Source organism: Xiphophorus maculatus, chromosome 13 (assembly GCF_002775205.1).
Source record: "Xiphophorus maculatus strain JP 163 A chromosome 13, X_maculatus-5.0-male, whole genome shotgun sequence".
NCBI lineage: Eukaryota > Metazoa > Chordata > Actinopteri > Cyprinodontiformes > Poeciliidae > Xiphophorus > Xiphophorus maculatus.
The window spans coordinates 8,532,430-8,557,514 of record NC_036455.1 but is presented as its reverse complement, the minus strand read 5'-3'; the positions used below and the strand labels follow the sequence as shown (position 1 = coordinate 8,557,514).

Below are 25,085 nucleotides of genomic sequence, written 5' to 3'. Positions count from 1 at the left end.
AATAAGTTTTCTTTAATGAGACATTTATTTTTTTATAGAAAATCCATTCATAACAAATATTTCTAACACTATTTGTACCCTTCTTTCTTGAAATGTTATTCATATGTTGCACCAGGGAAAAACCGCTGAAGCTAGCATTTTAAAATTACTTTTACATTTTTAAAATATTGCTAAATTTTGTAGTCCACAGTGAAGGATCTAAGGAGCTGCAGGCTTTCTAGCTAAAGGCTAATAAATGGACTGGCTCCCAGGTTGGACACAAACCACACAAAACTATCAAACTTAAATGGTTTTAAAATAAGGTATATATTTAAAAACAAACAACAGAGATAAGAAAAGCTTAGCAAACAACTATTTATTATGAAATTATCAAAACTGTTTAAATCAATTACTGATTTAAAAGTATATAAATAACAGGTTAAAACAGCACAGATTTAGGATACATCAAATTAATCTAAATGAAACTCTTTAAAATGAATAAAAATAATAATCTTCCATCAGATCAACTGTTTTTTTCATTCAGAGATGACCCGTGGGGTGAAGAGATTCTGCCTTCAAAGGCAGCAGCCATAACTACAAACATCATTGAATGTTCAAATGTTGTGCATGAATCTGAAGGAAGGATAATTATACTTAGTCTTAGGATAATTATACTTAGTAATTATACTTAATTATACTTAGAAACAAGTTTCCATGTAAAAATCCCATGGAAGTCACGACTTGTGTGTAATTTAATGAATCCAGCTGTTCACTGAAGGCCTCATAAGTTTGTTTGAGAAGATTTATGAACAAACAAGAACATAAAACCAAAAAACACAGCTACAGGTCAGGGAGGAAGCTGTCAATACATTTTAAGAAAGTTGGAGTTAAAAAACACAATAATACTGTTTTAACATCCCATTCAAGAGTAAGGCACAATTAGAAACTTATCAAGACGTGATCCATCCGCCTAAACTCTGAGTCCAGGCAGGAGGAGCTTTAATCTGAGACACAGCCGAGAGAAAACAGAGAAGTCGTTTTCACAAACCTGTTAAAGTCATGCTGCTGATAGTAATTTGATGCTAATGTGTTAAAAATATTTTCTTTTTCTTTTTTTTAACAACCAATAGAGTATAACTTCACAAGATGCTCAACATTCCTCAATTTAACGTTTTATTTTTCACGTCAGATTTCTCTTAAAATTACTACTTAATTTTCATATTATTATGAGTTTATTCTAATATCAATACAATGTAATTCTGATATTGTTCTGTTATTTCAAATGTAAAAAAAATTCTTAGCATGGTCCTATTGCTCCTTCATGCTGCAAAAACTTTCTGTTAGAGGCCATGATGAGAAATTTTGATGAAACTTCATTAATCTGTAGCTTGAAAGCCAACATCAGCTCAGCTTGCTGCGTAAGCTTGAACATCGTTTCTGATGCGTTTTGGACCAGGACAGCTGGCTGAACTTCTTGTTGCAGCCCTTGCAGCTGTACGGTTTTTCTCTGGTGTGAACCCTCATGTGCAGCTTCAAGCCATCCTTCCTTTTGAAGGTGGCCTTGCACACGGAGCAGCTGAACGGTCTCTCCTCTGAGTGGGTTCTCATGTGCTGGATTAAGGCATTCTTCCTGATAAAAGCCACTGCGCAAATGGAGCAGCTGAAAGATCTCTCACTGTCATGAAATCTCATGTGCCGAGCCAAGCGAACAGCTTTGTCGAAGCTTTGGCCGCACAACTCACAGGTAGCCTTGCTGTGAATTTTTGTGTGGTTCACAAAATCCTGTTTTCTCCTGAAGGCTTCCTGACAGACAGAGCAGCTGAACGGTTTCTCCCCTGTGTGAATTCTTATGTGCTCCACTAAAGTTTGCTTTAGCTGAAAGCGGGCCTCACAGACAGAGCACTTGTAAGGTTTTTCTCCTGTGTGACGCCTCATGTGCCGATTCAGGCTCTCCCTGACGCTGAAGTTTTGGCTGCAGACAGAGCAGCTGAACGGTTTCTCTCCACTGTGGGTTTTTAAGTGTCGCTTCAAACTGTCTTTTCTTCTAAAAGTTGTTGGACAATAAGGGCAGCTGTGTGGTTTCTGTCCGCTGTGGATTTTTGAGTGCACCACCAGCGTTCTTTCACTTGAAAAAGGTGCCTTGCAGACAGAGCAGCTGAAAGGTTTCTCTCCACTATGAGTCCTTGTATGCTCAGCTAATTCACGCTTGCACACAAAAGAACAGTCACAGATGGAGCAGCTGTAAGGTTTTCTTCCAGTGTGTCTCCTCATGTGCTGAGTTAACCATCCCTTCCTCCTGAAGTTCTGACCACAGATGGAGCAGCTGAAAGGTTTGTCGTCACTGTGAGTTTCCACATGTTTCATTAAGGCATGTTTCAATATAAAAGCTTGCCGGCAAGAAGAGCAGCTGAAAGGTTTTTCTCCTGTGTGGATTCTCTGGTGTCTTAATAAATAAATCTGGAGGCTGAACTTTTCGCCACATTCTGCGCAGGTGTGCAATTCACCGTTTCCTGAATTACCATCCACTGAATCTTTATTACTTACAACAGAGTTTGTATCCAATAAGTCGCTGCTTTCCTCCCAGTTTCCATCACTGACATCGGTTTCTGAGGAATCTGAAGTGTTGTCTTCATTGTCTGATTCTACACACTGATCTGGTTCTGGTCCAACAGAAGCTCTGTCCTCTTCGGTCTTGCAGTGAGGAAGCTCTGAGAGCTGGGGTTTCTCTTCATCATCTTCATTCTTCACAAGGACAGGACTGAAAGTTAACTCTGTAATCTCATTCTCCTCCTGTTCCTCTTTAATCTCTGGAGGCTTCTGCTCCTCCTGGTCTGTTTTGAGACTCCACTTCTCCTCAGAAACTACTTCCTGTTTGACCTGGTGGACGCCTGCAGGAAAACAGAAACACACCCTGGGTTATTTTTCTACAGAGATGATCCAGACACTATCTGCTGTACAAGAAATGCATGAAACCAAAGAACTCACACATTTCTTGCTTATAACACAACAATCAACAGCAAAAACATCACTGCACTTTCTGAGTATTTCTGTCACAACAAATTTTGCTGGACAATAAATTGTCTCAAAAGTTATTATGATAAATGATAATATAGTAGACACACAGCCTTAAAATGGAGAACTATAATCTGGTAGTAAAGGAACATTGGTAACACTTTGTTTGACGGGGTGTGAATAAGACTGAGTCTTCCTTATGACAATTTGACATTAACCAAGAAATCATGATCTGACATAAATTTGTTATAAAAGTATTACTGATTAAAATTTTGCTTTAATAACATAAAGCTACATAGTTTTTAAAGTTTAATCAGTAATACCTTTATAACAAATTTATGTCAGATCATGGTTTCTTGGTTAATACCAAGTTGTCATAACAAAGACATTTTGAATAATGTCAACTTTGTATTAAAAGTGTCATGATTTACTGAATGACACTTTATGACAACAGTCATAAATATTCATGAAGACTTACTCATGTTCATGACAGGTGTTATGACAGTCTTATTAACAACCCGTCAAATAAAGTGTTACTGAAAACATTTTCGGTTTAGATTGCAAAATCCTAACTGTACTGTGGGAAAAGGACTTTGTTACTGTATGTGGGGAGGATGAGTGGATACAAATTGGTTCACTTACTGGGAAATATATAAGAGAATGTAAAGGTAAACTTACCCAATATAATGTCATTCAAAAACATTACTGTGCACCTGTTAGACTGAATAGAATGGGTCTGGTTTTAAAGATGACCCACTATTTGCTGTCCTTGAAGTCGATATCAGACATTAAACGATTAAAAACAAAGAGAAAAAGCAGAGACTTTACCAGAAAGTCGGGGAGATTCCCCAGATTTTCTTCCAGTCGGTCTTTCCGCTGCTGGTTCTGGTTGCTCGGTGTCTAACTTCATCATCCTCTGGAGCTCAGACATCTTCATACAATCAGAGAAACTTCTCCATAAAGTCCATCATGAACACAGCCTGATCACCGCCAAAGCGTCGCTGTGACAACGTCCCGTCCTGTCGTTCAGTATGCTAAGCTAACATTAGCTTAGCTGCTGCCAGGAAAAAAACAAAAAAGAAAATACCGTTAAAACAATGAAGGACTTACATTTAGACACATTAATTGGTCAAACTAACTCCCTCTAAATGGGATATACGTGGAGAAACTGGGAATACAGTACAGCAGCAGCTGCTGACAACGACGGACTCACTTCCGTTATTCTTTGTTTTCTCTAGTGCGAGTTCAAAATAAGAGCTCAGATTTGGATACAGTAAACCCGCACGACGAACGATATTCTCGTAATTTTGGTTGGTTTTAGTTTGTGCTAAACTTTAGTGGTTATGTAATGTATCAAGTTACAGCTGAAACTACATATTTCATACAGACTCTTAAAAAAGACATTGTTTTTATGACTTTATTCATTATTATGACCTATTTCATTAAATAAAACATTAAAAACTTCTCTGTTGCCACGCAGAAACAGAATTATCGAGGATAAGCTCAACCACCATGATTTGTATTACATCTAAATAATTTTTTTATGGTTTATATTATTATTAATAATTTGAACAAAACCTGATCAAAATAAAAAAGGATTGCCGTAGTTTGAGTTTTATTTTGAAAATCATTACCGGAAAGTAGTTTTCAACCGTTCCGCATTTGTTTATGTTGGTAGGTTAAAGTCGTTCGGAGTGAAATTTGGCCGTTTTAACCATTTTTAAAGAATGGATCTATATCAACAAAGACCATCTACTGGATCGGGACACACAGGTTCGGTTCCGTTTTTCTCTTTGTTTTACATTCATCAGTTTGTTCTGAAGTTTATATCTAAAATCGATGCTAAGATAAAGGTAGCCAAGCTATTCTTAGAACACAACCTCGCACCTGATATCGTTTTAATTATACTTATGCATTAACATTTTAAAAGTTTTATCGGTAATGCGCTGTATTTTATGCTTATTGTGTATTGTAATGATTATATTATAAAATAGCATCGATCTTGTGGGAATCTGAAGATCCCTTTAACAGTTTGTGCTACTTTGTGTTATTTGCTAAAAGTGATTGAAAATTATGGTATGAGAACCCAAAGAGTAAAACATTTACCTCATTGTCATTGACAAAAACTCAACTAAGACAACAGTTTCTGTAACTGGTTGTGTAATAGTGTTGGTACCTAAATCTAATCGAGTGTTGTTGTGCAATTACTGCACATAAAGTAACTATGCACACAAATGTTACTTCTGATACATGCGGACTCAGTCTGCTGATGTTTTTTGTTGCTATTTTCATTTATTTTTAGGCTCACAAGTACTTGTGAACTGACAATTTTGGCCCACATGATAAATGTGGGCCTCTGATTTAGAGAGACTAATTAACCAGACAGTAAGGTTTTGGACTGTTTGTGGGAGGAAGCTGGAGTTCCCAGCAGGGAACCCACAGACTCACAAGGAGAACATGCAAACTCCATGCATAAGGATTGGAACACAATCCTTCTTCCTGCAAGGCAACAAGGCTGCTATCGGCACCACCCTGCAGCCCACAACTGTTATTTATGTGGAATAAATAAATCGGAAAAAAAGTTCACGAACTGGTGTCACAAAAGTCTCTTTAGATGTTTTTCTGTCAGCGTTTGCCTGTTTTTTATTATCTTAGATCCATTTTGTGTTCTACTAATACATTTTTAAACATGGCAAGAAAGTTTCGCTGATATAGTGAGTGAACTGTAATAGATTGTAACTTAAATTACTGCCAAATATCACAAACTCATCCCATTAATGATCAACATTTATTCAATTTGGCCCTAAATTTGACAGACCATGTCTATTTTTAAAACCTGCCTGAAACATTATTGTTTCACTGGCCTTCAACCCAATGGAGACTTAATTTTACTTAATAATTTGTCTGTTTAACTGCATCATTTTATTGTGTTTTGATTTGAGCTTTTAATTAATTATTTTGTGTTTAGCTTTGTCACTTTATTTTTATGCTTTCTTTTGTCTTATTTCCTTATGACTGATGTTCAGCACATTGTTTCAGCTGTGGCTGTTAAAGCACTTTATAAACATTAAACCTTGAGAGGCTTAATGTAGTAGGTTGTTCATGTATAGACACTAATTCAAACATAAATTTGTTGTTTCTGTTTTTTAGCTACCCTGCAGGTGTTTGAAGTAAAGACTCCACCGAATCAGCAGATTAATAGCTCTGGACTGGACCAGGAGGACAAGCTTTATAAAGATAAGAAAAACAGTCTGCATCCTCCTCAAAGACTAACTGAAGCTAATGTTTTTAAACATACAAGTGAAAACTATATGGAGAACATTACAAACTGCCACTCCGCACAGCTGAGTTTAAATAGCCAAATAAAAGAAGGGGCGAGTGATTCGGAAAGTCATTCTGACACAAAACGGCTTAGCTGCTTTTTCTGTGCAGCAGAATTCACAACAGGAGGCCTGCTGACGATACACACCTCAGATCATACAGGAGAGAAGCTGCTGACCTGCATTATCTGCAAGAAAACCGTCAGTTCAGAGTCGGAGCTTGTTAATCATGAGTGCGACTCTCTTGAGCATCCTCATAAACAAACCGAGGAACAGATTCCAACCAACAAGCTGCTCTGCTGCTCTCAGTGTGGCGACGGATTCTCCACGAGCGAACACCTCGACCTGCACCTCAGGCATCATTCCAGAGGAAAACTGTTCAGTTGTTCGGTCTGTAACACCAGCTGCAGCGACAAAGACTCGCTGATTCAGCACATGAGGCTCCACACCAGACAAACCCAGTTCACCTGCCACGTCTGCGGGAAGGACTTCGCCTGGAGGAGGCACCTCACCAAACACATGGAGGTGCACAGGAAAAGGAAGAAGGTGTTCCGCTGCAGAGTGTGTAGCGCTGAGTTTTGTACCTATTATCTGCTGTCTAAACACAAGACTATTCATCAGACATCAGAGCTTCCTCAGGAACAGACCGAGGAGGCGGCTGAGGGTGATGACATTGGCACAAGAGACCCGGTGAACACAGATTCTGATCTGCAAAAAGAGACCAACATGGAGGTTTCAGCGTCTTTTAAAACTGAAAATGACTTGTGGACAGACTCAAGTCAACTTCTGCCAAATTTCAACCTCAATGGACCCAATAACGTCTCTGAGACTTACAGGATCACAAAGATACAGAAGAAGGTGAAGGAGGAGGATTTGCGGCGTCCGCAGATTAAAGAAGAAGAAGAGGAAACGGAGATCGGCAGGTTCACTTTCAGTCCTGTGCCGATGAAGAACGAAGAAGACGAAGAGAAGCCTCAGTTCTTACAGCTTCATCCCACAGAGGAGCATAAAGACTGTGTGGAAGAAGGGGAACCAGGTAAGACGGAAAAAACCTCAGAGTTTTCTGACCCCGACACGGACGACAGTGAATGTTGGAGACCGAAAACAAAACTTGGGTCGGGTTCAAATTCAGAAAGCGATTCTGACAGAAATCCTTCCAGCTGCTCCAATAACAAACCGTCGGAGTCTTTGCAACCCGAGAGCGACGACAGCGTCGACAGCGACTTCTGGAAGGACTACAAGAAGCCACAGTTGAGTTCAAACCCGCAGAAACAAGAGCCTTTGGAGAAAGGAGTGAAATACGTGACGGACGTAAAACCATACAGCTGCCCTCAGTGTGCCAAAGCCTTCCGCTATAGCTCCTACCTGAAGATCCACATGAAGCAACACACAGAGAGGTACTTCTGTTCCATCTGTGGACACAAATCCACCTCCAGCTCGAACCTCAAGGTTCACATAAGAACTCACACTGGAGAGAAGCCGTTCAGCTGCTCGATTTGTGGGAAAAAATACACAAACAAGGCAAGCATGCTGTCTCACATGTCCATCCATGATGCAGAAAGGAAGTACAACTGCGACACGTGTAAGAAAAGCTTTGCCTGGTTCACGGAGCTCAAATACCATCAGTGTGTTGGTGAGTCGTCAGGGGAACAAACACACGAGGAGGACACGAGCATCAACCTGAAACGATACACACTATACAGCTGAAGTGCCTCATCTGCAGACGTTGCTTCAATGACTATTTTTTTCGGTTTGAAAAATTGTATGTCAGTTATTTCCTGAAGCTTCTTGAAACAGTGAGGTTTTTACTGAAAAATATTCTCAGAAATGGTTAATTTCTTAAGGAAGAGCTCAGTAGTGCCACCTTCTGATAAAAAAAATAAATGAAGTTCAAGTTAAAGTGTCTTCTTGCATCCTATGGAGCTGGTTTAGTACCAGAAGCAGATTTACAGGGAAATCTGATTCTACAACTGAACACCATTTTTACTGAAGAATTTACAAATGTATTTATTTAATAGTCTTCAGCTATGCTGTATCTAAAGTTTTTTGAGGTTTGCAAAAATCCAGAGACTAGGTCTGGTCTTTTATTTTCAAACCTAAGAATGAGTTTGATTCAAGAGAAATCAATGCTTTCTATCCCTCAACTGTTTTATACATTTATCTCAGTATGATGAGTTTTCAAATTCATCATATTAAGATAAATTTTCATAAAGAGCATCTTAGAATAAGAAATGCTGTCTAACTAAAGTTGATATATGACCAAATAAGCTGCAGCTCCACTTGTGTCAGGAATAAAACTCTAATGAAATAGTATTTTTATTTGTTTAAACTTTTTTTTACTATTGTTTTTATTTATTTGTGTTTGTTTTATCTGAAATCCTGAAAGTTTGGGATAAAAATCACCAAAGCAAATCTATTCTGAGAATCTCTTCATAAAGCTGTTGCAGAAGCAGGGATCATTGGGTTTTCTGTCAGGCTGCCTGAAATAATCAGGTTTCCTGAAGTGTTTGTCAGGCTGTGTGGTTTAGAAATGTGCTGATTAATGCAACAGGTTGAGTCAGATTTTCTGTCTCAGGGCTAGAATTTGTATTTTAATTTAAATCATTAATATTCCAATGAAATGAGTCCAAACTGCTGCCTTTCCAGATGAAAGGTTGTAGTGGGTCTGTTGTTAAATAAAACGACACGGACGATGCTAAGGTTGCTTTTTGTTATTTTTGTTTAATTTATTTGCAGATTTACATTTTATGTTGTAGTAATGAGGATATTGTGGATAACTGGCCATAGCGGAGTAAATTTCCACCAAAAGAAATGTAAGAGATTAACAGTTTCAATAAAAAAAAAAACTTGAATACTCTTTGATGTCAAAAAGTCAAGAATTTACTGGAAAAAAAGGAACCTCAGATAATAAACTTAGTTGTTTTTTCACATATCAGAAATTAAAATAAAAATGTATAATTTTATTTGGCAGAAAATTACTCCTCCAATCTGTAATGGCCCTAATGTTAAGTAACATTTTTACCTGACTTCTTCTTTGGTCAAATCATTTTCCTAGCTTTGTTTTTTAGTTGCACCAACACAAAGACTATTTGCACATAGATTTTCAACAGGCATTCAATTTTATATCACAGTTTTGCAGGTTAAATTATTTTTTTTTTAAATCACTGTTCATGAAGGTAATAGAGACCTGTAAATGATCAATTAATCTAGTAAACATGAAGTTCTTTATTTGAAGCAGAACTGTGATTAAAGATTATTATAATTGTGAAACTCAGATAAATTAACATCTGTTGATCAACATTTGAAAAAAAAAACCCTTACATTTCAAGTGAAGCTACCAGGATCTGATCAGGCAAGTGTTTATTTATTCTCATGTCACAAATTAGTTCAGGACATATTTGTATGGACCCCACATGATCGTTTTACAATCTGATACAGTTTTAACATCAGTCGTTACCTTTTATCTTTAAGCCAATCCTGGATGAGCCGTCAATGTGCTTTTGGAGTAATTTTGTTAGGCTGACCACTGCTGGGAAGAATGGAAGTGGGATCCCAGACTAGACGTCAATGACTGTTTCTAATCTTTTCTTGAATCTATTTAGATCAGGACATGATGTGTTGGGTCCACTCCATTCTGCTTCAGTGCCTCGAAAACATCTACACACAATTCTTCCAGTTAGATGTTCTTCAAGTCAGGAGCCTGGAGCTTTGATTATGTCTGTATCTGCAAAAGAGAAGCATAAATGCTGCTGCTATTGGATCTGATGCATGCCTTGGGCTCGTTTGAGTTTAGTTCAATCCTCTTCTTGCATGGGGTTCAGAAAAAATGAAGCGGATTGCACTGCTTCATGATTTGCATCCATATTTATTTTATTTAAAATGCACCAATTATTTTTAATACCCATCACAGTTCAAGGTTTTTAGCATTTCCTAGACTTATTTGCAGTTAAAGAACTGAAGACAATGAGTCGAGTATCATAGTAGAAAAAAGGTTATTTGGGTTAAATAGGATAATATTCTACAGGATTAGAAATTAGAGAAAATATTATCACACATATTCAATAAAGTATGAGGTTTAATAGCTGCAAATAAGATGCATCCGATTTTATGTAAAGTTTGTCATCTAGAACTCATTTCTGGTCTTGATGGACTTCCAGATGTTTAGTCAGACCTCCTTTCTGTCTGTATCTTCTCCCACACACCGGACAGCTGAAGGGCTTTTCTCCTGTATGAATCCGCATGTGAACTTTTAGGTTCCCACTTTCAATAAAACCTTTCCCACACACAGTGCACTCATAGGGTTTCTCACCCGTGTGGATCTTCACATGTTTCTGCAAGCAGCCGTTCCACGAGAAACACTTCCAGCAGATGGGGCACTTATAGGGCTTTTCCCCCGTGTGACATCTCATGTGAGCCTTCAGTTGACCCTTAAAGCCAAATCTTTTCCCACACACAGAGCAATTGAGAGGTTTCTTACAGGTAGAACATCCTGTACAGTTTACATGGGCTTTACCACATCCACTTTCATCAACTTTGAGATTAGGTCCCGCTTTTAAATTCTCTTGAGGGGCTAATTCTTGTCCTTTCGCAAAGTTTCTGTTCGCCCCTGCCTGGCTGTGATGATTAAGCTGCTGTGAGTGATGAAGACTGCATTTGATTATGCTGTCACCTTTGTGAACAGCCATGTGCATGTTCAGATTCCCTCGTTGTGCATAGCTCTTTCCACAAATGGTGCAGCTGAAGGGTTTCTCTCCTGTGTGAATTCTCATGTGGACCTTAAGGTTGCCGCTCTCGCTGAACCTTCTTCCGCACACCGAGCACCTGAAAGGTTTCTCCCCTGTGTGGATTCTCATATGCTTCTGGAGACGTCCTCTCCATGAGAAGCACTTCCTGCAAACTGGACACCGGAAAGGTCTGTCTCCTGTGTGGCATCTGATGTGCAGCTTCAGATAGCTCAGGGACCCGAATCTTTTCCCACATTCAGAGCATTGGAACGAGTTCAGAACATTAGACCCAATGTTGTTCAGAGGATTTTCATGATCCTGGATTACATCACACTCCTCATCTCCAGGGTCAGTTTTTGGTGCCATCAAGTCTGGATTAGTGTAACCAATACCAGTCTCAGGTTCTCCACTGTCGTCTTCCTCCAGAATGATTACGATTTCTTCAGTCTGGCTGTCATGAAGCTCAGAAGACTGAGCTTCCACCTCCTGTTCTTCTGTCTTCACATGGACAGAACCACTAAACATGTTGGTGGCTTCAACTTCCTCTTGTTCCTTTTTAAACTGGAGGCTCTTTGGTTCCTCCTGGTCGACTGTGGAGCTTTTCTCCAGCTGCTGCTGCTCAGAGTGAAGCTTCATCAACATCTGCTGGACATCTGAACGACCTAAAGCACAGAAACACAAAGAAGGGAGGGATTTTTGCTAATAGTTACTAACATCAGCAGCTCCAGCATTGAACATAGTTCAATTTCGGTGTTTCAGAAGTGTTTTCTCCAGTAAGTAATAAAAATATATTTTCTTGCTATTGTGAAGAGTTCTGCACTACAATTTAACAACAGTAATATTTTATGTTGCCAGTTTTAGTTAATTAAAACCTTGTTTTCTTGCTAGTTGTAATTTAATTGTAAGCACAACTGGTTATAACTGATCTATGTTAGTATGTTGACAAACATTATTATGTAGAAAACATAATGTTTGAATTATTAAAAAAATAGAGGAATACACTTTTTAACATCTTATTAAGCCAATTCAGAATAACATGAATTGTTTGACCTCCAGCTATTTATTTGTTCTTATTTATTTGCACCATAATTACATTTCTTTTTGGGTTGATATATGTGGTTGAAATGAACATCAGAATGATAAAAACGGAAAATGAGGGATTTGGAGAACAATAAAACAGATTTCATTTGGCTTTCTGTCAACATTTCCTCCTGTCTCTCTCTTATAAATGTCAGATTTCTAGAGTAAATATCTAAAAATTATCCATTTAATTTTTTTTTCCATCAGAGCTGTGAAATGTGAAAAATTTAAGGAACATGACTTTTTTTTCTTTTTTTTTGCCGAGTTCCGTCTTAAATTGTGCCATCCGTAATATTAATTTGTAGACATTTAACATTGCTGTCTTTTACTCTTGAGTAATTTCTTGGATGGCTACTTTTTGCTTTAACTTAAGTAAAAATACGTTGAAGTAAAGGTACTCTTACTTGTGTACAATTTTTGGGTACTCTATATACCGACCTCTATCTATATCACATTCTTGCTGCAGAAAAAAAAAACCAACATAAAATCATGCAACACTTCTTAATCATAACAAAACGTCAGATTTTTGTTTTCTGACTAAATGTAAAGCATTTTATTCCTTCAGACGTTGTAGTTGCTGTTAAGAGTTTGTAAATGAGAATTTAGTGTCGATGCAAACCTGCTTTGCGATGCTTCATTTCAGCCGTTAAAATCACATCCAGAAAGTCTCGATGGCGTCGCTCCGTCTCCTCTTCGTACTCCAGGATCGTCTCCTCCAGATGTCCCAGGATTTCCTCCACGGCCGCGGACAGCCGCTGGCTGACGAAGACCTTCAGACTCTGGAGTCTGGACATCTTTACAGCTGAAGACTTTGGCGTTTTTTGGGCTGTTTTAGACCAGAGAACCAAACCAAATCATCCTTCTGCTTAATTTGAGTAAACAAAAGATCGGTTTCCGGGTGGGTTTTCAAAATAAAAGCCCCAATTCGCGACCTCCGTGTTTTGTTTACAACTGCCTGTCATTTAAATCCATCGTGATTTTTTAAAATTTATTTTATTTTTCCAGGTATTGGTCCAGGTAAATTTTGAATCGAAGACGTCTTTGTCTAAATTTATGCAAAATATTTACTTCTAAATCTGGGTTTTGCATTGACTTGCCACTGACTCGTGTTGTAAAAAATAGATTTCGTTTTAGAGATTTGAACATGCTTACAACATTTTGAATGAGTACTCTTGATTGTGACATCTTTGTGACAGTTAATACATCAGAGCAGAACATTTTTCTCCGTATTGAAACTCAAACTAACCAGGGTTGTGCTTTTTAAGATGTAAAATTAGTCATTTTAAATTTGGATTATTTTGTTTGGAATTGTTATAATACATATTGCCGTGTTTTTGAGTCCTTTCCTGCTACTTAAGAGATTGGAAAATTAAACGTCTATATCATATTAGAGATTCAAACAAATAATAACGAGACAAAGAGTTATAATTTGGACTTTTAAAATCAATTAAAAGCTTAATGTCAACTTTTTACCATTATTATTATTATTTTTACAATTATAATTACCGCATACCATATTTTCAATTTAATAGGGTAAAACCGAATAATAATTGGTGAAATTAACTACATTATTTATTTTTGAAAACTAGCCGTTAAAAGAAGTTGTTGCCATGGCGGCGTTGCTAGGATACGACAAGCCGCTCCGCCGCCATTGTCTTTTTTTCCCTTTCAGTTAGAGTTCGTCTTCGGTTCTTTGGACAAAGTTTTTAGCCCGGTTTGCTCTGAGTCCGTCCTCCTGCTTCTCGGCGCTCGTCCCCGGCGGCTGCGCGGCGAATCCCGCCAGCCATGGAGATCACCTACGTTTACACGAAGTTCCGCCGGGAGTTTGGCCGTCCGGGTCTGTTCTCCGACCGGGCTGAGACGGTGATGGTGGACATCCAGCCGAATCCGAACCTGATCTCCAACTTTGTCGTAAAGACCCCCAGAGACCAGGCCACGCAGGCCTGCGTGGACATGTGTGAGCACCCGGTCGGTTTGCCTTTTAAATTCATTTTTAAATAACGGTTTTTGGCAACACTTTCTGACCGTTTCATAGTAAATCACCTATTTGACATTATTACTTAATTATGTGGGGTTGTTATTATTATTATAAGAGATTTAGGAGAAGGGAAAATAAATCATTGTAAATGTCAAATCAGCAAATTAGGTGAAACCTACAAAATAAATGCAAAACTATAAAGTGCAGAATCTGAACACATGTTCAGCTTTTTAGTAGCTAGATGGAGCAATCAGGTGGTTCTGCTTGTGATGCTGTGATATCTTTGGCTCTTTTCATGAGCAGAAAGTTAACATTAATAGGGGAAAATATTTTTTTTAGTGTTTAGCTGCTTTTTTATTTATGTTGTCGAAATAACTGTAGATTCTGGGTGAACCAAACCAGGTGTGTGAAATCTTAGCCCCTCCATATAGCAACAGAAATATGCAAACAATTGAAAAATTATCAAAGTTTTTCTAAAATCATTTAAGATAAATTAAAAAAAATAATTAAACATCTAATAAAATAATTTAATATAGTGTATAAACATGCTTTCTATGCCATATTTTCATTTGATTAGTAATTAGAAACTACTTATTTAAGTTAGTTGAAACCCTATTAAAGATGGGAACATTTTATACATAAATGAATATAAATTTTTATGCGTATTGCAGGTTTACAGTAAATTAATATTCTTTTTATACTTTTAGATCTTGGACTGTTGCTTTATAGACCAACCTCTAACATTGAACCTTATTTTGTCGTGTTAATTTATGAACTTTAAACGAGACAAGTTAATAAACGTTTTTCACATTACAGTAACATGATGCAACATCTCTGAGAAACATGTTGTCTTTGCCATCTGCTTAAGCGACATGTAAGTGGATAAAAGTCTAATTTTAGCATATTCTGGTGGACTTAATAAAATTATTCCTAGCTGTGAAAGTATGTAAAGTGTTTTGAGGAAACAGTGAAACTCTCTGACGTTTTTAAGTTTTAAGCAACTAAAGATTAAGCCGTGTTAATCTGGGTAAAATGTTTGCTGTTTTCAGGTAAACACTGAGCGCTTTGAGTCCACCAATTGTGGCGTGAACCACATGGAGGGTGCGTGGCCAAAAGACATCAACCCGAGGGACCTGGAACAAACCGTCCGCTTCAAGAAGAAGATTGAAAAAGAGGAAAACTACGTCAACAGCCTCGTGCACCTGGGCTACGTAAGATCAGCTTTGGTCCAATCAGCAACTGAAAGTCACCTCTGCTTTCATTTATTTGATTTTAAGTCTTTCCATTCAGGTGAAGACCGTGTAAAGACAGAAAATGTTGTTTTATCGATTTACCTAATTGCTGTCCCTCTGCTGTCACCATGACAACCAGGTGATGGACCACTGCATCAGGCAGAACAACACCATAGACATCTATCAGGAGCACTTCAAGGAAGACACGATGGAGAAAGTACCGGAGTTACCGACAGCGAAGACCATGTGCGTCTTCAGGTAAATCTGACCAAGCATCAGCGCAGGGCTCAAACTAACCATTGTTTTAGTTATTGATGAATCTATCGATTACTCTGACGATTAATAGGAAAAATTTCCACATTATGCAGATTTTTTTATATAACCACTTCAGCCTTTTTAAATTGTATTAAAAATACATTAAATGCTGCAAATAAACAAGACATTCAGTTCAATTTTTAATAAGAAAATAAACATTTTCTTGCATAAAGTGCAATAGCAGCATTCCTTTAGTGAACGCTTGTACCAAAGGATTCAATTCATTTCAAAAACACTTTATTGTTCCTGAAGGGAAATTAAATGTTGGTGTAATTCATTGAATTTTTTCTGCAGCTGAAAAATATTTCTAACATGTTAAAGCTTAAACCTTTCTGCTTGACTTAACATCAATAATGTGTAGGGATGATCTGGTGATTATTTTTGGATTAACTGATTATTAATTGGATATCAATAGGTGTTTAATAAGAGATTTATTTACAGAATTTGAACCTGGTGAAGATAAAATTGCCACTTGAGGAGTTCTTAGAAGGAAAAAGGGATTTTTTTTTTACCTTGAATGGAAAATTTATATATTTTTTTGTACAATTTTGGCTTAATATCAACTCAGTGTGTTGTTCAGAAAATGATCCTTTTTAGAGTCTGTATACGACAGTTATCAATATCGTATTAAATTAGTTGATTATTTCAATAATCGGTTCATCACCATTAATTTGATTAATAGTTTCAGTCCTACGTCAGACTGATTCAGACTTTGTTCCATGCTTCACGTCTCCCTCAGAGATCCTAACAAGGTGAAGCGTACCATCACCGGCCTGTCGTGGCATCCCGATGGTGGCAGGAAGTTGGCGGCGGCGTACTGCAGCCTGGACTTCCAAAAAAGCCCCCCAGACATGAGCTTCGACTCCTACATCTGGGACCTCGGTGGGTCGAACTTCAGTCACAGAGGCCTGGTGAAGTTTCCTGTGGTTTTTCTCAACACAATATAACCAAAAACCTCCAGTGGTAGTGGCAGCATCATGCTGTGGGGATGCTCTTCTTCAGCTGGGATATTGAAGGTGGTTATAGATGATGGAAAGGTGGAATAATTGGTTCCTAAAATAATCATTAGTTGCAGCCCTAAGGAGAAGTTTGTTTCTGATTTAACTTCAGACAGTGGGTAAAAAATTAATTTAGTGTATGTAAACTTCTAGTTTCAGATGTAGATGTTTCCATCTAGTCTGACAGAGGGCAGGATATTAAAACAAACGTGCAGAAATTAAGAATCCAGGTGTGTAAATCTGGTGGAGACATGACTGAGAGGAGCTGAGAATTCAGATTATCTTTAGTGTCATTAAACACAACATCAGAGATGCATACTAGGTCAAAAACAGAAACCAGCTGGATAAACTATAGAACAAAATAATATAAAATAGAATAAGAACCAGATTAAAAATGGGAAAGGCTGTATAAATATGAGTGAATATAAAAATATAATATAATATAAAAAAATACATACCATTAGACCAAAGAATTGTATTTAAAAAATCAACTTTGCGTTATTTTGCTTTCACTTCACAGCTCCGAGCTCCTCTTGGTCTGTCAAAAAATAAAGCTTTGATATTTGCAGTTCTAAGGTAGAAACGTATTTCCACCTCAACCTCAGATTTGTTGGATATTTTGTCTTCCAGAGAACCCAAACTACCCTGAGATGGCTCTGAAACCAGAATCTCCACTGGTTTGTCTGGACTACAACCCGAAGGACCCCCACACTCTGGTGGGGGGCAGCTACAGCGGGCAGATTGGTGCGTTCACATTCAGGATTCAAATCATTCCCAGGGTGGAGATTTATCTGTGGGTGTGTTTGTTTTAGCCTTCTGGGACACCCGGAGAGGAAGTCAGCCTGTGGAGTATTCTTCTTTGGAGCACAACCACAGAGACCCGGTTTACAAGATCATCTGGCTGCAGTCCAAGACGGGGACGGACGCCTTCTCCGCCTCCACCGACGGACAGGTGGAACAATCCCACACAGATGAAATTATGTCTTATAGGTGGATTAATATGGGACTGAATCGATTGATCGATTATTTAAATGATTGTTAATTAATTTACTAATTGTTAACTGTGGTATGCACTCAAGAAAAGGTCATCTGCTGAAAGAACAACCCAGATATTAAGATATTAAGCCAAAACTGTACAGAAAAATATATAAGTTTTGCAACAAAAGAAACTTTGTCTTTTAATAAATTAATTCAAAACTCTTCAAGTAGCATAGATTTAGCTTCATCTGATTTAAATTCTGTAAAATAAAATCCATTGAGCTCCTTTTACCATCGAATTATTCATTGGTTAATCCAGAGGTAAGCTCTACAGCGCATTGATAAGTCAGGCTGAGCTTTTCACCTGTTGATGTTAGAAATATTTTTTAACTGCAGGTTCAACCTTTGCTACTTATTTTCAAACTTCTTATCTGATTCAAAATAACTGATGACTAAAATGATCGTTAGTTATTGCTTTAGATCAATGACGGCTGGACGAGACCGAACCGGACCGGTCAGTGAATGATGGAGGGACATTTGATGGATTAATGGAGATGTCCTAGTTAAAGTAATGAGCCTTTGAGAGGACGGTTTATCTTCTCTTGTCAGATTCTGTGGTGGGACGTTCGTAAGCTGAGCGAGCCAACAGAGCGTCTGGTTCTGGACCCGAGCCGGGAGGGGAATCTGGACCGGGCTTTGGGTGCCATCTCTCTGGAGTTTGAGCCCACCATGGTGACTGTTTGTTTCTGTTACTTTGTTTTTGTTCTGAAACTGCAGTTTTAACATTTATCCATTCAGAATTAGAACATTATTAAATTAGATTTAATGATTTCAGCATTGATGAATTAAAACATTTTAAATTGTTTAAAATTTAACGTCAACAGGAACTGCCACGTTCCAAATAATAGTCCTCATAGTTTAATTGTTGTTACCATAGCTACAATCTGATGCAATGAGTTCAATCTTTGTATTTGAGGTCAGTTTAGCCAATAATGCATCTCAGCAAATAATAACCAATTATCGCAGATTGTTTTTAAGCTCAGCCAGTTAAACATGGCCGCCTCTCCCAGATTCCTCCAAATCTGTGTAGGAACGCAGTTAGTTCCTGTTTAAAATATGTTCTTAACAGGAAGAAACATCTTCAGCTTGAGGCCGGCCTTGAGTTACTTTCATCAATAATTGTGTCTCTTATAATTTTAGGACATTATTATTTGTCAACAACCTGACTATCTTACCTTTTTTATTTTGTTTTTATCACATAAAGCACATTAAACCGTCTTGTTTCTGAAATGTGCTTTTCAAATAACCTGGACTTGACTACCTTACCTTTATTTTCTCCCCTTTCATCTATTAAAATAATAGTAATAATAATACATCCACCTCTGCACAAGCAATCAATCGATGTTTAGAGCTTAAGTTACAAAAAACAAGACTTACTTATTTTTAGTGCTTTTTTATGTAAGTCTGCTGGAAGCTAAATGTCAACATCCTGATCATGTTGATGTTTCCCTCAGCCAACGAAGTTCATGGTGGGCACAGAGCAAGGCATGGTGGTCTCCTGCAACAGGAAGGCGAAGACTCCGGCCGAGAAGATCGTCTGCACCTACGAGGGCCACCACGGACCCATCTACGCCATTCAGAGGAATCCTTTCTTCCCCAAAAACTTCCTGACTGTTGGGGACTGGACGGCCCGCATCTGGTCAGAGGACATCAAGGAGTCGTCCATCATGTGGACCAAGTAGGAATCCTCAGTGAAACTATTTCATCAATATTAAGGAATTATTTTTAATCATTTCTTAAAAGGTTCTTGTAAGTTAGTTTTGTCTCATTTCCAGTTTGCTAAGATATTTGCACTAGAAACCACATCAAAAATATCTGGTAAGATTTTGTGTTTTTACAGTGTAGTCTCGGACGGTGCCAGTCTGATACAGAGAAACAGCTGGTTTGACGTAAAAGATTTCTTTTTTTAAATTAAAACTCTATTTCATAACTCTGCACCAAGCTTGGTCAAACCTGTAAAAACAATTCTTTAATTTGCTCAATCAGTGCAGTTAGGAGAATAACAGCCAATGTAAAATAAATAATAAAGGAACTGAAAGAATAAACTGCATCTCAGTTTAAATCTTCTGTCAAATGGCTCAGAAAGTACAATTATTCTAGATATAATGTGAAATAAATAATAAACATGACGCCACTCAGAGCACAAAGCACAGAATTAGACAGAATAGATCAGGCACATTGTCACTGATCCAGATTTTTTTCCAATATCGTGACAGATACAGATATTAATATCTGTTCGGTGCATCTCTACTAAATACCAGTCTTCAGTTTTATTCCTCTGGGTTTTTGCGCTCCAGGTACCAAATGTCCTACCTGATGGACGCCTGCTGGAGTCCAGTGAGACCATCTGTCTTCTTCACTGTGAAGATGGAGGGTGTGCTGGACATCTGGGACCTCCTGTTCAAACAGAGTGAGCCCACGCTGAGCGTCAAGGTGCTCCGATCCCACCAGAACTCCCAGCAGCGTCTCCTCTGCTGAGTCAGAATCACCGTGACGCTTGCTCTGTCTCCAGGTTAGTGACAAACCGCTGTACAGCCTCCGTATCCAGGACAACGGCCAGGTGCTGGCGTGCGGCTCCCACAGCGGCGAAGCCGCGCTGCTGCAAATCTCCTCTGGACTGTCCATCCTGCAGAAGAACGAGAAGAGTCTAATGGCTGCTGTAAGAAAAACAAAGCATTTCCTGATCAGAGATTTCACTTAGTAACAAGATAAACTAGTAAATGTAGTGCCATGTAAAAATATTCTAAAACAACTCCTGCGTTTTTTAAAGAAAGCATTTAAGATTTTGTTTCACACTGGAATAAACTTTATCCACCAGCATTCTCTGAAAACATTTTCCTGTGTTATTCTGCAGATGTTTGAGAGAGAGACGAAGCGAGAGAAGATCCTGGAGGCCCGTCAGAGGGAGATCCGTCTGAAGGAGAGAAGTCGCTCCGAACAGAGCAGAGAGGACGAGGCGGGGCGGGAGGACGGAGACGACGACCCCGAGGAGCTCCTCGCCAAGGTTGAGAGCGACTTCTACAGCCTGGTGGAAACAGAGATGAGGAAGAGGGAGAAAGAGAGGAGAGCGGCAGCACCACAGGTGAGGAGAGACGGAGGATCCTTGGTTATTATTCTTATTGGTCACATCTGTTTTATAATCTGTTTCACTCTTTCCTCCAGGAGGAAGAGGCCTGCGATGAAAATGAAACGAAGGATGAAGCAGAAGATGAAGGGAAGAATGAAGAAGATAAAGTAAAGAATGAAGAAGATATAGGGAAGACTGAGGCAGAAAATGAAGTGAAGACTGAGGCAGAAAGTGAAGTGAAAATTGAGGCAGAAAGTGAAGTGAAGATTGAGGCAGAAAATGAAGTGAAGATTGAGGAGGAAAATGAAGTGAAGAATGAGGAGGAAAATGAAGAGAAGAATGAGGCAGAAGATGGTCAAACTGAGTAATCCTTATGAATGAAAACATGTCCTGCCTCAAACTCTTCACCTTCGTTCCAGTTTAATGTTTTTCCATTCACTTGTTATTTGCATCTTAGTTTTCACATTCTGGTATCATTAAACTGAGTGCAGTTCATCTGTGTTTGTGTGATCTGTTCATACACCATGGAGCACTTCATAAAAACTGGGTTCCTCAACAGTCTGGAAAGGTTTTACAAAGACAAGCAACAAAAATCAGGCTGAGGAAAAAACAATCAGTCTCTTGTGTTTGTAGATTTTAGACTTTAAAACTGATCACTGTAGAAATAGGAACTTCATTTCTGTACTTTAAAGACTGGCAACAAAAAAAAAACAGGACTAAACCACTGAAATCAAATACTGAAACATTTTCTATTTTCAAATTGTACAGACTTTTATTTTCTACATATATATTTTTATTTAAAGTCTATATATAAAATGTTTTTAATGTTTTAAGCTTTAATGGGTGGATAGATATTTGTGGTTAAAGTTAAGGAAAATGTATTATAATTAATTTCAGTTTTTTAATCCTGATGGTTTAATTTATTTTGGCACTTGTTAAAATACATTTTAAATCATGAAAATACCAAACCAGGTAAGTCAGAGCATACGATGGAGAAAATAAACAAATCTAATTTTAGATTTACTACTTTCACAATGATGTAAAAATAATGCTTATTATACTGATCTGTAATCAGAAACAGAAATATAGATACTTTATTGATCTCACAAGAGAAAACATTTTGTCACAGCAGCTTTTACAACACGAACAGCGCAGTTTATAACATAAATCACGATGTATCAGAAAACATGTTATAATAGTGCCGAAAGACTCCACTCGGGTTTATTTCAGGTCAAATTGTTTTAGTAAAACCAAAAGAGGGCAGAAAAGTGATTAAAATAAATCCAAGCAGCCGCAGAAGCGAAGAAGAAGAATTCCGGAAGTCCTTCTGTTGTTTACTTCCGTAGCGCTTGTTAGCAGCAGCCGGTCATTCGGAGCGGCTTTTCTCCAGAATAGCCCTGTTACTCCAACCTTTTCCCCCCGGAAGGCGACATGTCTCGGTCCCAGAAGTTGCGTCTGTTCGTCACTCAGCGCCTGAACGCGGCGGTCGAGGAGATTTTGGCGGCTTTTGAGGAAACCATCGTGAAGTACGAAGAGGAAGCCGCCCTCAGCCAGCAGGTGATCTCCCGCCAACACGCGCTGCTCTGCGCCCTGGACAAGACCGTGATGGAGGCACCGGCCGCAGGTGAGCCTCCACCTGTCAGTCCACAGGGGATTCTGGGACATGAAACCTTCTGCGATGCAGACAGACTTCCACCAGCAGGGGGAGCTCAAGTTGTCCAGTAAAATGGCTGTTAGTACTCCTCAGTACCTTTGAAAGACACTAAATTGAGGCGGGTGTTTGAATTTATACTTTTTAAAAAGGAATGAAAGTTTTTTTAGGAACTTATAATAAAATTTATTTAAATTGTTCTTTATTTATCACAAAAGGAAATTAGATGTTGTCGAATCCCATGTCATTCTAGCATCTTCACATACAGTAGATGCTGTGGGCAGTAGCAGTCAGTCTTGCAACAAATTTGAAGAAGCCTCTGACTGAAGCTTAATTTCTGGGCAGCTAAGACGATATTCCACAGTAACATGTCCCGGATGACAGCATCGGTTGTTGGGAAACACTTCTGATCCACCTGCCGCTCCTCTTTAGAAAACCAGGCAGAAAACCAGGCAGAAAGATGTTGGCGACTCCATTTCTTTTTTCAGTACTACTGCTTTGTATTTTAATTTGAGAACAGTTTTTGGCTTCTCTATCCACCTCTGTATGTAGAGCGTCTGCACCAGGAAAGTTAAAACAGAAATATTGTGAAGTGCATCAGAAATCTGAAATTCGGAGTTCTTTTCAACTTCTGTCAAATGCTAAAACCAAGCAGCTGAACGCTCACACACAGAGACTGACAAGCACACATTTAACACACCATGAAGGACAATTTTTATAAGGTTGAAACGATTAATGGTGATTAATCGGGTATTGAAATAATCCCCAACTAATCTTGTAATCAATTAATCATTAACTGTCATATACAGACTCTTAAAAAAGGTCATTTGCTAAAAATGAAAACTCAACATACTGTAAAAATACAAATTTGCAATCCAATTATTGATTTCTTAATCCAAATATTAATCAACAGATCATCCCTACATTGTATTAAGTCAAACATGAAACTTTGAGCTTTTCACACGTTGTTAGAATATTTTTTTATTTGCAGATTCTTTGCTACAAATGATCAAGAGTTCAATAAATGAATGAAATGTTATTGCATTTTAAGCAATAAATTGCTTATTTTCTCATTTAAAAAAAGACTAAAATGTTTATTTTTTAATATTTTACAAACTAGGCTTAAGTGAAAAATCTGCAGAATGTGTCAACTTTTTATGCGATTGATCATCAGAATAATCGATAATCGATAACTGCAGTAGTTTTTAGTTGCAGTCCTAGTTTTGCATGGATGTGCTCTGTCTGAACTCAAAGTGAATCTCATATTTACTTTTATTTTTTTCCCAGATGTCTTCACACAGCAGCTGCTGGATCCCAGAGACGACCTGCTCCTGACCCGTCTGGACCAGAACCTGCTTCTTGAGCCTTCCTGCCATGTTGAGGTCAAACCCGAGGAGACTCTCCCCCCTCTGGACGCGGCGGAGATCATCGAGTTCACCTACAGCTCCCGGCCGTCCGCGAGGCTACGCGACGGCGTCCACCCTGTGGCTGACCTGGACCCGGAGGTCCCGGTTGTGTTGTCGTCGGAAACCGAAGACAGCGACGACTACAGCAAAGGCTCGTCCGACCCCGGATCAGCCCCTCGGGAACAGCCGAGTCGCCACGGCGACGGGTTCAGCTGCCAGGCCTGCAGTCGCGCCTTCAGCGCCCGCAGGTTTCTGTTCAGGCACGTCAGAGGCCACCTGCAGGACCCCACGCCGGTCTGCGGTCTGTGCGGGGAGCAGTTTGAGGTCCCTCGCGGACTCAAGCTTCACCTCCAAACCCACAGCAGGAAGAAGGTTCTGAAGAACCGAAGCAGAACCCAGAGAAGAGCCAGGCGGCTCCTCCAGCAGGTCTCTGACGTCAAAGAGCCGGAAGCCCAGAAAGAGGAGAACCCAAACCTGACTGGACTGAAGAAGAGGAACCGGGGTCGGCCTCGGAGCGACAACCAAGACCCAGACAGTCAGAAAGTTCTGAAAAAAAGGAAGAGGAAACTCTAAACCTCTAATCCCGGCTTTTAATCCAGTTTATTCCACACATATCGACTGCAGCTTGGTTTTCACTTTAACTTCTGGATTTTCTACTCTGATCTTTGGTTTATTAGGTTTTCTACTTTTAAAAAGTACTTTTTTTTCTGGAAAAAAGTTCCAGAGAAATTCTGACTTTTTCCAAAATTCTGTCTTTAATCTTGTGAGAAAAGTCTTTTTTTTTTTATCATTGGCCCTAATCCTCCTTCAAACAGCATCTGTGGTTGATGGAAAAGTTTGACCATAAAGAGAAGAAGAAAAACCTAAAAGCTTCAGGTCTTAAACATGAAAATGTTTCTGATTAAAGACGATAAACAGAGATGAGATGGAAGGACGGCGACTTGCTTTTCTGAACTTCTCCTCTTAAAATTAATTTAAGAGGAGTTTCCATTCAGAACCAGAGATCATGAACATAACTCTGAAACACAGAGTTATGTGTTTTATCAGTTATGTCTCAGATGAGATCAGTTTTAATTAATTGTTTGATGCAGAAATTTGGTTCCACATTAAAAACTTTAGTACCAGTTGAAGTGGCTCAAAGATTATTGAATTTAAACCTTCCTCAATCTGAGAAATCCAGTTAAAACGTTTATTGTAATTAGAGAAAACATGTTTTTTCATGTGCCAAACTTTATTAAAAATTCAATTCATAAAAATAAAAATTTTAAACAGTTATTTTTTCTTC

General features: G+C 38.6%; 5 protein-coding genes across 5 annotated transcripts; 3 read left to right on the top strand and 2 right to left on the bottom strand.

The window, feature by feature from the left end:
- Positions 1–423: 423 nt before the first annotated feature.
- LOC102217360 (gastrula zinc finger protein XlCGF57.1-like) lies at positions 424–4,208 on the bottom strand. The gene is made up of 3 exons (XM_023344717.1): positions 4,175–4,208; positions 3,820–4,048; positions 424–2,867 (listed from the first exon to the last, which is right to left on the bottom strand). The coding sequence occupies exons 2-3, from the start codon at positions 3,926–3,928 to the stop codon at positions 1,381–1,383; spliced, it is 1,596 nt and encodes a 531-aa protein (XP_023200485.1). The 5' UTR covers positions 3,929–4,048; positions 4,175–4,208; the 3' UTR covers positions 424–1,380.
- A 449-nt stretch (positions 4,209–4,657) lies between these two features.
- Positions 4,658–9,139, top strand: LOC102217614 (zinc finger protein 184-like). Its single transcript, XM_005805517.2, has 2 exons — positions 4,658–4,764; positions 6,142–9,139. The coding sequence occupies exons 1-2, from the start codon at positions 4,719–4,721 to the stop codon at positions 8,016–8,018; spliced, it is 1,923 nt and encodes a 640-aa protein (XP_005805574.2). The 5' UTR covers positions 4,658–4,718; the 3' UTR covers positions 8,019–9,139.
- A 510-nt stretch (positions 9,140–9,649) lies between these two features.
- LOC102217864 (gastrula zinc finger protein XlCGF57.1-like) lies at positions 9,650–12,980 on the bottom strand. Its single transcript, XM_005805518.3, has 2 exons — positions 12,735–12,980; positions 9,650–11,697 (listed from the first exon to the last, which is right to left on the bottom strand). The coding sequence occupies exons 1-2, from the start codon at positions 12,907–12,909 to the stop codon at positions 10,442–10,444; spliced, it is 1,431 nt and encodes a 476-aa protein (XP_005805575.1). The 5' UTR covers positions 12,910–12,980; the 3' UTR covers positions 9,650–10,441.
- Positions 12,981–13,729: 749 nt separating this feature from the next.
- dnai2 (dynein axonemal intermediate chain 2) lies at positions 13,730–21,240 on the top strand. The gene is made up of 12 exons (XM_005805486.3): positions 13,730–14,083; positions 15,143–15,304; positions 15,465–15,583; positions 16,380–16,522; positions 17,269–17,382; positions 17,451–17,590; positions 18,226–18,348; positions 19,131–19,354; positions 19,974–20,109; positions 20,189–20,335; positions 20,531–20,758; positions 20,839–21,240. Exons 1-12 carry the CDS (start codon positions 13,901–13,903, stop codon positions 21,109–21,111), a joined length of 1,992 nt encoding a protein of 663 aa, XP_005805543.1. The 5' UTR covers positions 13,730–13,900; the 3' UTR covers positions 21,112–21,240.
- A 633-nt stretch (positions 21,241–21,873) lies between these two features.
- Positions 21,874–25,030, top strand: LOC111610566 (zinc finger protein 536-like). Its single transcript, XM_023345142.1, has 2 exons — positions 21,874–22,367; positions 23,682–25,030. The coding sequence occupies exons 1-2, from the start codon at positions 22,175–22,177 to the stop codon at positions 24,371–24,373; spliced, it is 885 nt and encodes a 294-aa protein (XP_023200910.1). The 5' UTR covers positions 21,874–22,174; the 3' UTR covers positions 24,374–25,030.
- Positions 25,031–25,085: the final 55 nt, after the last annotated feature.

Bases quoted from the DNA above. Each gene is read 5' to 3' on its own strand.
- LOC102217360 (XM_023344717.1), bottom strand. From the start codon at position 3,928: ATGAAGATGTCTGAGCTCCAGAGGATGATGAAGTTAGACACCGAGCAA. The intron at 2,868-3,819 runs GTAAAGTCTCTG...GTTTTCCTGCAG, and splicing joins GGAATCTCCCCGACTTTCTG to GCGTCCACCAGGTCAAACAG.
- LOC102217614 (XM_005805517.2), top strand. From the start codon at position 4,719: ATGGATCTATATCAACAAAGACCATCTACTGGATCGGGACACACAG. The intron at 4,765-6,141 runs GTTCGGTTCCGT...TCTGTTTTTTAG, and splicing joins TACTGGATCGGGACACACAG to CTACCCTGCAGGTGTTTGAA.
- LOC102217864 (XM_005805518.3), bottom strand. From the start codon at position 12,909: ATGTCCAGACTCCAGAGTCTGAAGGTCTTCGTCAGCCAGCGGCTGTCC. The intron at 11,698-12,734 runs GTTTGCATCGAC...TCTGTGCTTTAG, and splicing joins AATGAAGCATCGCAAAGCAG to GTCGTTCAGATGTCCAGCAG.
- dnai2 (XM_005805486.3), top strand. From the start codon at position 13,901: ATGGAGATCACCTACGTTTACACGAAGTTCCGCCGGGAGTTTGGCCGT. The intron at 15,305-15,464 runs GTAAGATCAGCT...CATGACAACCAG, and splicing joins GCCTCGTGCACCTGGGCTAC to GTGATGGACCACTGCATCAG. The intron at 19,355-19,973 runs GTAGGAATCCTC...TTTGCGCTCCAG, and splicing joins TCGTCCATCATGTGGACCAA to GTACCAAATGTCCTACCTGA.
- LOC111610566 (XM_023345142.1), top strand. From the start codon at position 22,175: ATGTCTCGGTCCCAGAAGTTGCGTCTGTTCGTCACTCAGCGCCTGAAC. The intron at 22,368-23,681 runs GTGAGCCTCCAC...TTTTTTTCCCAG, and splicing joins GATGGAGGCACCGGCCGCAG to ATGTCTTCACACAGCAGCTG.